At 49.2% G+C, this 13,367-nt stretch overlaps 1 protein-coding gene across 2 annotated transcripts in view; it reads right to left on the reverse strand.

Moving 5' to 3' along the window:
• Positions 1–12,828, reverse strand: part of DIAPH2 (diaphanous related formin 2) — an 840,428-nt gene extending 827,600 nt beyond the window's left edge. Inside the window, exons 1-2 of one of the 2 annotated variants that reach the window (XM_059732728.1) lie at positions 12,754–12,826; positions 12,080–12,267 (exon numbers count right to left, since the gene is read on the reverse strand). In XM_059732728.1, the coding sequence (XP_059588711.1) occupies positions 12,080–12,178 (99 nt within the window). In that variant the 5' untranslated portion in view covers positions 12,179–12,267; positions 12,754–12,826. Of the gene's footprint in view, positions 1–12,079; positions 12,268–12,753 lie in introns of both variants that reach the window. The other variant, XM_059732729.1, reaches the window with a different exon arrangement.
• Between the last annotated feature and the right edge of the window lie 539 nt (positions 12,829–13,367).

A 13,367-nucleotide genomic window follows, 5' to 3' on the forward strand; every position in this document is an offset into this window, starting at 1 on the left:
GTGTGCATCTGTATGTGCATGCATGGACACTGGACACATTCCCATTGGAAGCTGGCTGGGGGCCGAGGGAGTGAGTAGGTGTGGGGGGAAAACATGGACTGCAAATTGTGCTATCAGCCCTTAAGGGAAGCCACATACAGAGGAGCCGAGCCCGGTCCAGCCAATAGCACTGCTTGGGTTCCACGTGCAGCCAGTCTGGTACTCCAGCAGGGAACAGGAGGCTGCAAAACCCTGAAAAGTCACTGCAAACCTCCCAGCTGGCTGCAACCCCCTCCCACCATCAGCTCCTGCAAAGCCCCCAGCTCCCAGCTGCAAACCTCACAGCTGGCTGCAAACCCCACCCCCTGCTGCAAACTCCCCAGCTCTTGCAAACCCCTGAGCTCCCAGCTGCAAACCTCCCAGCTGGATCCAAAACCCCCCAGCTCTCAGCCAGCTGCAAACCTCCCCGCTCCCTCAGCCCCCAACCAGCTTCCCCCCAAGCCCTGCTGGGCAACCCCCCAGCCCTCTATAAGCCCCACTTACTTCACAGGCACCACAAGGAAAGTGAACCTGACCCAAAACTTGGGACCAACTAAAAGCATCAGGCCCTGCCCTTCCCTATCTCCCTTCCCCTCTCCCCAGGGTTGGGGCTTTCCCACCCTTTTTGCAATCAGCTCTTGCAGGCTGATACTGTGCCAGCCTGCAGAGCTCTTTTCAAAAGTGGGATATCCATGGGTTTTCTCTGTTAAAAGGGGAAATCCGCATTTTCTCTGATAAAAATGGGAAATCTGTCATTTTCTCCATTTGTCCGTGGGAAATGGAAAACCCGGATCCCTGGTGATCAGTTTCTATTATCCAGTATATGAGCCATCTTTACCCATAAACAAACCTAGGGCTCTCCCTTAAGCCACTGTTATTTCATTACAAAAACCCCTACCCAAGCTCAAGTTTCTGTCCTGGAGCTTGGATCCAAAAGCTGCACCAGTTCCACTTCTTTTCTGCCCAGAATCCCTCCACTAACCATGCCGAGGGCTCTGCCTGTCTTCAAGCTCCATCCTACACCTGGGACCCTTGACTGGTTCAAGCTTTGCTGAGTGGTACGACCCCAACTCTCTTGCTCTCTCTCGCTTGAAACCCGACTTCTGCTTTCTTACTCCAGGCACAGCTTTCTAAACCTGATTTTTGTTGATCAAACTTGAGTTAGACTTCCCCAAATACCTAACTGAAATTCATATTGTAAGTATTTTATTTGTTTTTTGTTTGTATAGCTTTTACTACTGGTATCATAAATTCATATAGCTGGCAATAAATAACTTTTATGGTCAGGCTGGCTGCTTGACCATATACTTATACTCTCTCTAGGAACCTCACTTACTTTTCCTTCCCCTTGACCTCCCAATTTGCTCTGCAGCAATGTTTCTTTTACTTAAGCAAAAGATCCCTGTAATGCCCAAAACTACAGTGGGGTCTGCTTGTCAAGGGAGTTACTACTAGGACCACTGTGACAAGAGATTGGGATATGCTGAGTTTTGAGGCGCATGAAGGTATCAGCTCAAAGTGCTGATCAGACCCAGCCTGCTCAGATGTACTCTGGTAGCATGTATGTACGTGTGTCTAACTGCATTTATTATTTTCCTGCTGAAATAAGTGATGAACTGAGTTCAAGGCACATGAGGGTGTCAGTCTGTCAATGCTGAATAACCAAGCCTGGCTCAGGCATGCCCTGTTAGAGAGAGAGTGAGAGTGAGAGTGAGAGTGAGAGTGAGAGTGAGAGTGAGAGTGAGAGTGAGAGTGAGAGTGAGAGTGAGAGTGAGAGTGAGAGTGAGAGTGAGAGTGAGAGTGAGAGTGAGAGTGAGAGTGAGAGTGTGATTTGAACCAAGCCCCATTGAAACAGAGTTCTGCAAGATTGCTCCATTGGGGGTGAGGACTTGCAGAAGGGGGAGATGCAGCTCCATAAAGAAGCACAAGTAACACAAGCAGCACATTAATAAAATTACAGAGACCCCAGAAACATACCCCTAATAAATGAGCACACTCCAAAGTGACAGGCAAATCTGGTAACATGAGTCAAAAATTAAGTCTGAAACAACAAAGGCAACTTCAGCTCTGTTATCAGGTCTTCAGTTAACTTAAGCAAAACTTCAATTTGTATACAACCTAAGTAACTAGGACTTGAAGTCCATTCTGAACTCTGCATGAAGAAGTTATGGTATGCTAGACAGACTAAGAAATTAACACAAAACATCTCAGTAGGCAGTCACACATCATTTCCTTGCTTCTTATATTAGCAGTCAGACCATTGCTATACATATAAGGATTTTCTGAGGCACCGATAATACTGGAACACAAGTTGCATTACCTTAGAGTTCTGCTCTTGTATTCTTAAGTACTTGAGACTACTGTAGCTTTTAATCAAATATGACTCATATCACTACTGAACTCATCTTATTAATCTTTACTTAAGGGATATTTGTAGTCTGTTCTTTTAACATTTCTATCAGTGTTCTTTTCTCAGTTTCTTAGAGTTAATTAATATTCTTAGATTGTTAATTAGAAAAAATATCCATTATCACCTCTATTTCAACATGTAGCAGGAAAGCCACAAAGCAATTATGCAGTCAAGGCACAATGACTTAACTCCAGGGGTAAATTTCACAAATAATTAATTGCTTTGGCCAAAGAGATTCAGACCACCTCAGCCTCAGTTGGCTCACTAAATGACCTCAGTTCCAAGTAATCCCCTCAGTCTACAAAACCCAGCAGGTGGCAAGGCCATCTCTAATAAAGCTTCCCCAAACATTCTAATATTATAAAAGCCTTAGTCTGTCTTTCTGTCCGTCTGTCTGTCTGTAACACTTTATTTGCATTCTGACTGGCTGTCTCAGCAGTCAATCAGAGTGCTCTACACAGACAAAGACAGATGGAGGAGCAAAGCAATGATAGTGGGGACTGAGAGGCTGGAGGGGAGGAGGGTGAGGCCAGCGGAGCTGGCGTTGCCCCCCTCCCCAGTTCCTTGGAGACAGAGAGGGACGACAGGGACTGAAGCACCGCCATAATGGATGGAACAAAGCGGGGTCTGCTTCCCTCCACCCCAAGGTCTGCTTCTTGGAGCCAGGGGCCAGCAACCCCCCACCCCTCAAGCCAGCAGGGAGGGTAGGCAGTGGGGAGGGAGCAGGGGGAGTTACCAGTGGCTGCACCTAGCCACCACCATGATCACTGCCACGGCCCTGGCTCTGGCCCCAAGCAGCAGAGGGGGAAGGGAAGAAAACGGCCCAGGCCCCAGCCCCCGCCCCTGCCTGAAGCAGCAGCAGGGGGAGGGGGGAAAAAACGACTCAGGCCCTGGCCCAAAGCGATGGTTGGGGGGGGGGGGGGGGGGGGGGGAAGGAGGAAGGCAGTGGCCCAGGCCCCAGCCCGAAGGGGAGGGGGGAGGTAGGGAGTGGCCCTGGCCCCAGCCAAAGAGCACCCAGCCCTCCCGCCCCTCCCCCCCCCCTTCATTCTTGACAGGCAATTTGCTAGTAAACCATATTTACCGGAATCCAAGATGTGGTTCCTATCCCCCACCCCACCCCAATTAGCAAGGGGAAAAGAAAAGCCTCATCCAGATTTGAGTACTAACTCAGGCACATGGCACCTCAGCTCCAGCTTTGGACCTGGTCTTGGGTCAGAAGTGAAGAACTAAGTCACTGCCTGCCCTGGTCTGGAACAGTTCATCTGACTGAAGGGGCACAATTAGGGAAGGAACCTGCAGCCTGCCCCCACTCCAACCTCACCCAACTCCTGCATCCATGCCTATGCCTCCACCTCCCCACCTCCTGCAAACTACACCGCTCCCCTGCACTTTATCTTCTGCTCTGGTCCCTCCATCCTGACCCAAGCTGGCCAGGAGCTGCCATCACTGCCAGGCTAGGGCAAGACAGAGCTGAAGTCCCCGGTGCTAGACTGTCCTAGAGCCAGAGGAGACCTGCCGAAAAACTTACTAGGGGGGACCAGTAGCGCCGAGCGCCTCCCAGAGTAACAAGGAATAACGGCCATAAGTTGTTAGAGAGTATGTTTAGACTAGACATTAGAAGGCACTACTTCATGGTCAGAGCAGCTAGGATCTGGAACCAACTTCCAAGGGAAGTGGTGCTGGTTCCTCCTACCTTGGGGGTCTTTAAGGGGAGGCTTGACGTTCACCTAGCTGGGGTCATTTGAGTCCAGTTCTCTCTCCTGCCCAGGGCAGGGGGTCGGACTAGAAGATCTACAAGGTCCCTTCCAACCCTACATCTATGAATCTATGAAAGAGGTATGGGGGGGGGGGCTGGCAGGTGCATTGCTGGGGGTCTGGATCCTTGCCCTCTGCTGCCAGTGCAAATTTAAGATGACCTTTCACTAATTAGGTTTTATACATGGAAAAATTATAGAAGTTATAATTTTCCATGTATACAAGCAGAGGCACACCAAGAAAGATTGTCTGGGCCAATACTGATCCGATTGCCAATATGCAGCCCAGCAACTTGGAGAGCAGTCTGTTAAGGGGATCAGATTGAGGCCCCCATGGTGAGGTAGTGGGGCAGGGACTGCACAGCCCGGGTGGCATGGGATAGAGCTGCAACTCATCCAGGGGACATGCAGGAAGGGAGGGAGGAGCACTTCCCACTGCTGCACACACCCCAAGGTGAGGTATGGGGGGGCATGTGCTCCCCAGAGCTGCACACAGGGCAAGGGCAGGCTGCCGCTGCACTCGGGGCCAGAGGTTGCACCAGCCTCTTCCCAGAGGGGGGCCCAGGCTGGAACTGTGCTTGGGCCAGGCAGGGCAGGCAACTGTTGCGCTGCTATGGAGGGGAGGCTACTTCCACCCCAAGATTTGCTGTAGCCTTCCTCCCAGCACCGCCACAGCTATGCACATGAGCACAGTACTTATCAGCAACACTTCTCCCCACATCGGCCAAAAAAAGCCCATTGCCAATAATGTAAATTTTCCTTTTATCTGTACCTCTATATACAACCTAATTAGTAGGTGGCTCCTTAAATTCTAAGTTGCCTTGGATACAGGTACATACTGGAGTCACCACCAGGTTCAGAAATAATGGTTTGAAATGTACCCTTGGACACAGTGGAGTCCTGGCACTGTTATGCATGCATAGGATGACTAGAGGCTGGACTATTCTAGAACATTTGAACTCCTAACCTTAATGATATCATGACCCACTTCTGAAACCTGAGCATATATAGCAAGTTGTTTGACCAGTACCTAGTTGCTTGTTTGGTAACCAGGGGAATTGTGGCAGTTAGGACCATTATGTTAATAAGTTATTATGGGTTGTTGAGATAGTTTGATTTGTATGGTCCTAGCTGTGATCGACTTTGATTGACATTGAATGAGAGAGTAATGACTGGATCTGCATGTGATTGACAGGTGGTGTGGTTCAGACATTATAAAGCCTGTCCAGTGTAGGGGCCAGAGCAGCTTTTGGGGATCATCAGAGTTAGAGCTTGTTGAGACCTGCTCTGTCTCATGATTTCTCCCGCTCTTCCACCTGGTGTCTGTGCGTGCGCGCGCAACTGATTTAGTATTTGAGTACTTGTGTTTGTGGAACCCATAGTTTATTGGCTCTTGAGCAAGTGAGACTAGTGTGTGTAGGACAGTGTTCAGGCGCAATGACAGGAGGGTCCTGATCACCTGAGTACTTGCCAGCCACTCAACTGCTTCTGCACGTTGTGTTGGTTGGGTAAAGTATCACCTACCCCTTTTTTTGATGTGCTTAGTACCCACCTGCATGAGAGGGAACAGCAGAGAAATCCTCAGGGGTGTCAGGCTGCAGAGTAGGCCTGCCCTGCCTGTCAGCTCTCTAGGGATAGTCTGCCACCAAGAGTGACAGACTGGCATGGGGTTCTTTAGCTGTTCTATAGTTTAACTGTTTATAGGACTGTATACTGTGTCTATATACTGTTGCATTTGGTTTTGTTGGTTCTTGTCTTAATACATTTGTTAAACTTTACATTTGTGTGGGGTTTTGCTTGGTATTTTGCACCTCTGGTCAGGGCCAGGCAGTAGGCCAATTTCCAGAGGGATTTAACTCTTTGGTGTTCTTCAAATGTAATAGGGAGGTTGGTAGGGTATAGAGGCTTAACAACCCTCTGTGTGCATTCGAGAACACGGGTCTGTGCCTGAAGTGGTCCACAGGGTTGTCTAATTTATTGTGGTGTGCCTGCCTTCTCTTTTCCCCGCTCTTCAGCTTAAGTTCTCAAGACAGCTTGAACAAACACTTCTGTACCATGAAAAGAATGTGACAATATGAGACAATATGCTCTTCAAAGTGGGGATGACATTCAATTATATGGCAAGCTACTTCAGATCATGGTGAGATATGTTCTCCAGGCATACAATGTGTAATGCCTGCCTCCCTGCATACATACATAGAACAATGTTTTACTGATATATTTACAGTTTTAGAAAGCCTACCAGTGTCTCAATCACTATAACAAAATAAATTCTAAATACTCATGAATTTTGGTATTTGATTTTATTTTTTTAAATCATGGAGAAAAAAAAATCAGAGCTCTCCCTACTCCCTTAGTTTACAGAATGCAGGTCCAGGCCCCTCACTTCATCCCCAGCCCCTCACTCCACATATACAGCCCCACAGTCCTTCCAGTGGTGGGGACCCAGTTGCCAAGGCTATGGAGCCAGGGACCGGAGTCCACAGCCCCCTGCAGCAGCACCCAAGCCTTGGCTTCCACCTGCAGCAGGTGGCAGCTGCTGCAGTGAAGTGGAGTCTAGAGCCCTCCCCCATGGACAGCACAGCCAAAATGGAGCCCACTGTGGGTGGGGGCAGGTGCAGACTGACCACTGCAGGCTCAGGGTGGTGCTGGTTCTCATGCTGGACCCATGCCCCCCAGATCTGCGATGAGCGTGAGGGTGGGATACCCACCTACCTGGGCTGCCCAAGAATAGGATGGGGGCTCAGGTTCCCCATCCTGCTCATCCGGATCTCTGCTCATTACCAAGTCTTGTTGAGAATGGTATATAAAATTATGAAAAAGTCAAGGTTCACTGGTACAACCTCAACTTGCAGAGAGGGGGGTCAAAGGGGAGAGGGGAGTTGTGCTGCTTTGCTTTTTGAAGTAAATAGTTTGCCCCTTCCTCCCTCTACAAGCCAAAGTGCTTGACATACACAGAACACCACATTTTTACTATCTGTATTTTTTTTTTATGACCCACATAATCAACTAGTACTGGATAATGCACTTCTACCAAAACACTTAATAATCTTTGTAAAAGGTTGACTTATTTCAACAAGCAAATCTATAGTCACACAGAAATATGATGGGTACCTCCCCCTCCCCACAAGAATATTTCCTTATTCCTGTTATTTGTACAAAATAAAAGCAGGTGAGATAAGGTGTATAAGGAACAAACTATGAGCAGCTCAGGGGACTGGCCCCACTGAGACAAGCAGCTCCTTACATCTGGACTACCAACAAGCAATTTAATGAGCTCACACTTCCAAGGAATGGAGCAACTCTCCAGCTGAGCACAGTCTACTTTTCCCATTTACCACGATTGTCAAGAATGTCTAACACCTGTGGCAAATTGTTCATTCACTTTAACACCTTCCTAGTATTTTTCAACCCTTCTGACACCCCTCCCAAAATACATTTAATTCATAGACACACAGCAAGCGTGCAACATCACAATTAACAAGTCTGTTCTTCTACCAGCATCAGTTAAGCACATATCGCATGGCTTTGAGAACTGTCCACTGTCTGGAGAGGATAAACGTTGAGCCAAATTTTTACATTTACAACCACCCATTACAACCTCAAGTGTAAAATTGCTGTGATCTTCCTTAAAAGCTGTTTTGTTTTTTTTAATAAGCAGAAACTGCTCATTGTATACTCATCGTATATTCCATTAATCAAGCTTCTGAAAACATTTCATACACTTTTAGTCCACTGTGTATATATACACTGCACAAGTAGTTACCTAATAATATCTACTCTGCTGTTATGAACTGCATGTAGATGCTAACTGGCTTCACATGTCTAAAATAGTTTATGACCTGCAACTGCCCCACATGGAGTATAGCCACCAGTACAGTATTAAAGTTGGAGCTGTTTTGCTAGATTACCATTCCTAGCTAGTAAACTTAGAACTATTACAAAAACTAAAATTAAGTTTTTCACATTCCTAAAGCATAGCCTCTGAAAGAACAATGCCATAAATCATGAGAGTTGACAACACTGCACTCCCTACCTCACCATAGTGGCTCATCATGCCTGTCCAGATTTTGGAAGTCCAAAAACATGGGGTAAGGAGATCATCAGCATGCAGAGGACTGAGACCCAGCTGCCAGCAGCAGTCAGCTGCTGGAAGCCAGCTGGAACTGATGACTAGCCAGTGAGGACAGAGTTAGAAAACATGTTAACTCTAGTAGAGGGCAAGGGGGAGAGAAGAAAGGAGGCGGATAGGCTGAGGGAGATTCTTTAGGTCTGAAGGAAGACCATAGGTGTTTTTGCACATTTTGTTTTTATTTGCATCCTTGCTTATTTTGTTGTTTGCTATGGGGACAAGCTTGACCCGTGTAAAAAAGATAAAGTGACTGGAAACTTGAACTCGGAGCTCGCTGGCCTTCATGAGGGAACTGGCTGAGTGACCTCCTTAAACATGGGTCCAAGAACTCCCCCTCCCAGCCCCAAACTTCACCAGAATTGGAAGCCAGGTCAAGACACTGCACACACTGGTCTATTGCAGGCTCCTGGAGTTCACAGAGCTCATATTCAGGAGATGAGAGAAAGCAGAAGAGTAAAAGATCCCCAGCCACAGAACACCCAAACCCATGAGATGTTCAAAACACAAATGCGAGCATCCCTTGTTCCCCCTCCCCCGCTGCAATTCAGGTACTGGGGGGCATGCTGGGCACTGACTCCCAACCCCTGTTGTTGGAGACAAAACTTCAATACATAAAAATACCTTTCTACCTGAAACACGAAGGCACTGTACAGATAGATACTTCTAACACTAAACAGTTGTCTTCCCAAATCAGTGAGACATTTGATAACAGTTCAGTTGTTGGATTTGCCCATACCCTATCTAGTAGGATGTTAGTCACCTCAAAAGGAAGCACCTTCAGGTGTTAACTAAACCAGTGGTTCTCAACCTTTTTCGTACCAGGACCCATTTGCCAAAATCAATGGCTTATCCCAACCCACACACCCCTAGCTCTGCCAGTGCCCAACCCACAGTCCACTGTTCCCCCAGGCCCTACTGTTGCCCCTCACCCTCAAACCACAGCCCCCTGGTCCTGCTGGTGCCCCTCACCCCAAGTTATAGACCCCTGCTCTCCTGAGCCATGCTGGTACCCCTCTCTCCTGATCTGCTGTCCCCTGCCCCCTCCCCCCAGCCCTGCCAGAGGGGATCCCCAGCTGCCCCCGTCCCATTTGGGCCAGAGCGCAAGCAGTGAATGCAAACCCCTGTGTATATGGGCATTGCCCCGTGCTGCCAACCCAGGCACACAGCTCCCTGCCATGAAGAACTGCCCCTGCCTCCTTTCCCCGCTGCAGGGCCAGGTGCCTTGTCCCCCCACCCTCCGTGCCATGGCACAGCCCCACACCAGATCACTGTCCCCAGCACCAGCAGGTAGGCACACACACGCACACGACACCCACACCCCTCCCCCCAGCCCTCCAGAGAGTCCCCTGGATTTCCATCCCCCGCTCCCCATACTTACCTGCATCCAGCAGCTGGGGCTGCTCCCACCACCCAGCCTCACTCTATGCTGGCCACGTGCATCTGCACACACAAACTCACATGCTCCCATTGCCTCCAACTATCCCAAGCAGCCACCTGCAGTCTAAAACACTACCAGCCTGCAAGAGGAAACCTGTGCTTTCACGGGTTTTTCCAGGGACCTGCAATAATCTTGCAAACCACTTCTGAGTCGCGACCCACCGGTAGAGAAACACTTAACTAGACTATTACAGCAACTCTGTCTTCAAGTGAAGAAGCAATCATTATTAACTCTAAAATTTTTAGGATCTAAAGCAGGGGTTCCCAAACTTTCTGTGCTGAGGACCAGCAAGCCACGGGCCAGAAGTGGCCAGCATACTGCAGGCAGGTAGCCAACCCTTTTTTATACTCGGTATAAAACCAGCAGCAGGCCACAGACCAGGGGTTGGGAACCCCTGATCTAAAGTCAGATAAAGATCAGCCATCCTTAAAAAACACACAAGCTTTATGACTATAAGGGTGGCCAAGCACTGAAAGAAGGTACCTAGAAAAGTTGTGGACTCTACATGCCCAGAACCTTTTAAGAGAAGTTTAAGAGCAGGTTCTTCAGACACAGGTAGGGTTTGCAGTCTTCAGAGATCCCATCCTTGTTAACAAGGGCACATGGAGATGAAAGAGAACAGACAGTGATTACCCATCCATCAGCCCTAGTGTCTCTGCAAGTTTGTATACACAGTCAAGCCCTTACCTTTCTCTAAAAGTGCAAAGTTTCAAGAAATTAAATGAATAAAGGATATTAAACAACAAGAATGCACTTTTTGTAGAAAACAATGATTAAATCGAGGTTTCCTGATCTGTGATTTAAATCAATTTGATTTAAACCAAATGCACCCTGTTGCTTGGCCTCTTCAGCCATTTCTTAATTCATCTGTCACAGGAATGTAAGCCATCACTACCTACACATTACCTGGAAAAAACTACTGGGAGGGGGAAAAAACCAACACAAAATTTATTCTGCTGAGGAAGTGATAGCTTATCAACAGATCAAGAGGGGGAGGGACCACAGCTGATTTGCTAGAATCAAGAAACCTTCATGTTTTTGCACTAAAAAACAAAAAAACCCAAAGTCTAACTCTGAAAAGCTGAAAAACCCACAAGTTGCTATATATGTTTTTCCAAGCATTCGTTTTTCTAAACGTGGCAGCTTTGTACCTGGCAGACAAGGTTCCTTGGGTGAATCTTTTATTAGACCAACCCAAGTAGCTGGAAAATAATTATTAAGCAAGCTTTCGGGTTCAAAAACCCTTCATCAGGCTAAGAAAGTTTCAGCAGTTGGTATGTGCTCTTCTTGGATAGAATGAAAAGTAAAGAAGCCACCGACTGGGCTGAAACTTCCTTAGTCTGATGAAGGGTTTTTGAACCCAAAAGCTTGCTTAATAATTATTTTCCAACTACTTGGGTTGGTCTAATAAAAGATATCAGATTCACCCAAGGAACCTTGTCTATGTCCTTAGACCAACACGGCTACAACCTACACCCCTGTAGCCTTGTACCTGAACCTGTAAACTCATAGTTACCTTGCAGCACAAAGCAGTTCTACTGATTTTAGTACATGAAGTCTACCCATGGCTCAAATCAAAATTTTAAAAGTGAAAGGACAGTGTGCTTGTGAACATAAATGTCCTGAGGTATTTGAGTCCGTGAAGCCTTCCCACCACAAGGTAAAATAGCCTGGTCTTCAAAACAAAACAGCAGGAGCCAGAGCAATTCACCTGGCTTTTCTCTGGTACAGTACTGGGCACCATTTGTATTTGTGAGGTTTGTTACCTAAGGCTTTAGCACCAAGCCACCTGCTGCCACCCCGACCCAGGCAAACTTGCAGAGTGAGCAACAGCTTTGCCAGTCGACTTGAAACGAGCAAGCCGACGACCCAGCACCTCGCTCCTCTGCACCTTGCTGCAAAATGACTTCTCTTTAAAAAAAAAAAAAAAGACCAGGAACCAGCCGCTGCCCGCGCGACAGGGCTTCACAACGCGCCCAGGCTCTCTGCCGGACCCGGGAGTCGGCGAGGAAGCGGCTCAGGTGCGTGAGGTGCCGGCTCCTCCTCCCACATCACGTGGAGGGTAAAGATCACCGCAAGCGACTGGGAGCTCGGCCCAGGCTGTGGCACCCGGGGAACGCGCTGCCTAGGCCCAGCGCGATACCGAAAGGCGGGCCGGGAGGGGAGAGAGGCGGGTCGCCTACAACTTGTTGCTTGTTTTCCCCGAGCGGCCCCGCCTGCAGGAGCGACGCTCCCAGACCCCGAACCGAGCAGCGCGGGCCCCGCGGCCGAGCTCGGGTCACGCCGAGGGCATCGCAGCACCCACCGCCCCCGCCGCGGGGCCTCACCAGCTTAGGCTTGTTCTTGCTCTCCTCCTCGGCCGCGCCGCGCCCGGCCCGCCTTGTGCCTGCCCTGCCGGGGGCGTCCTCCGCTGCCGCGCTTTCCATCCTCCCGCTCCGCCGCTGTCTCACAGCCTCATCCGACCGCACGCAGGGCCCCGCGACATCCGGGCTGCCACTGCCACTGCCACCGCCCGCTGAAAAAAAAAAAAAAAAAAAACCCTCTGGGCCCGCTGTGCGCATGCTCCGAGCCGGGCCGGGGAGCGCCGTTTGCGCCTGCGCCGCGCCTAGCCTCAAGACAGTTGCGGGCCTGTTAAGTCCGGGCGCGCGGGGTATCCCGTAGCCGCAAACCCGCGGTCCTCCGACCCGCGCAGCCTCCGCGACTTGGCTCTCAGCTGCCGCCCACGCCAGGCACCCCCCTCGCGCCCGCAGCGGCTGGACTGCGTCCGGGCGGCGGCTCCGCAAGGTCCCTGCGAGCTCAATCGCCGTCTCCTGTGCACGGGGCGCTTTGTCCCCCCGGCGGTGCAGTCCGCCGCACAGCAGGAGCTCCGAACTGTGAGGGTTGCGGACAGGGCGTTTTCTGGTCTCCGGCCATGTGAATTGAGGGCACCCAGTGGCACAAACCCGTTTGCTTGCAAGTTTGCAGAGGGCCCGGGCGGGGAGGTACCTCGGCTTGCCTTTACCTGCCTCTCTCCTTGCCCCTCTGCTCTGAGAACCACTAGTTGTGACCAGCAGACCTCTTACTTTGGCTGTTGAAAGTTAAGGAGTGTGTTTACCCCGCCAGCTGAGGCTAGAGTGGGGCTGTGGTAGCACAGCTGTGCTGCAGATAGGCTAAAAGGAAATAAAAGCTGACAGATAGGGTGAGGCAGGGGTAATTTCTTGCCTTCAAGAAAGTTCTTGAACTACTAATTGCCAGTGAAGTCTGCATATCCAGGGAGGAAGATTGTCTTTATAGCTCCATCAGTTAAATAAGACAGGCACACCCTTTCAGTTAACTACAGTAAGCAGGTTTGGGGTTTTGTTGCTTTTGTTTTTCTTTGGTTTTTTTGTTTTTCACACTTCTTTCTATGTAGCAAGTAAAGTACTTAAGTGGTGAGAATAAGAAGCACGGTTCCCCTCCCTCCCCTGTATAAGTATTGTGAGTGAAGAAGATGCAATATTCCCCTCAAGTGTATTAAATTGACCTAGTTTCTTGAAACTAACATTAACTGAAGACAGTTAACTTTAAGACATCCCCTACTTGTTCAGAGCAATGAAGCTTTATCTCTAGACACTTCCAGAATTTGCAAACAATAGA

The sequence above is a fragment of the Alligator mississippiensis genome, chromosome 8 (assembly GCF_030867095.1).
Source record: "Alligator mississippiensis isolate rAllMis1 chromosome 8, rAllMis1, whole genome shotgun sequence".
Lineage (NCBI taxonomy): Eukaryota > Metazoa > Chordata > Crocodylia > Alligatoridae > Alligator > Alligator mississippiensis.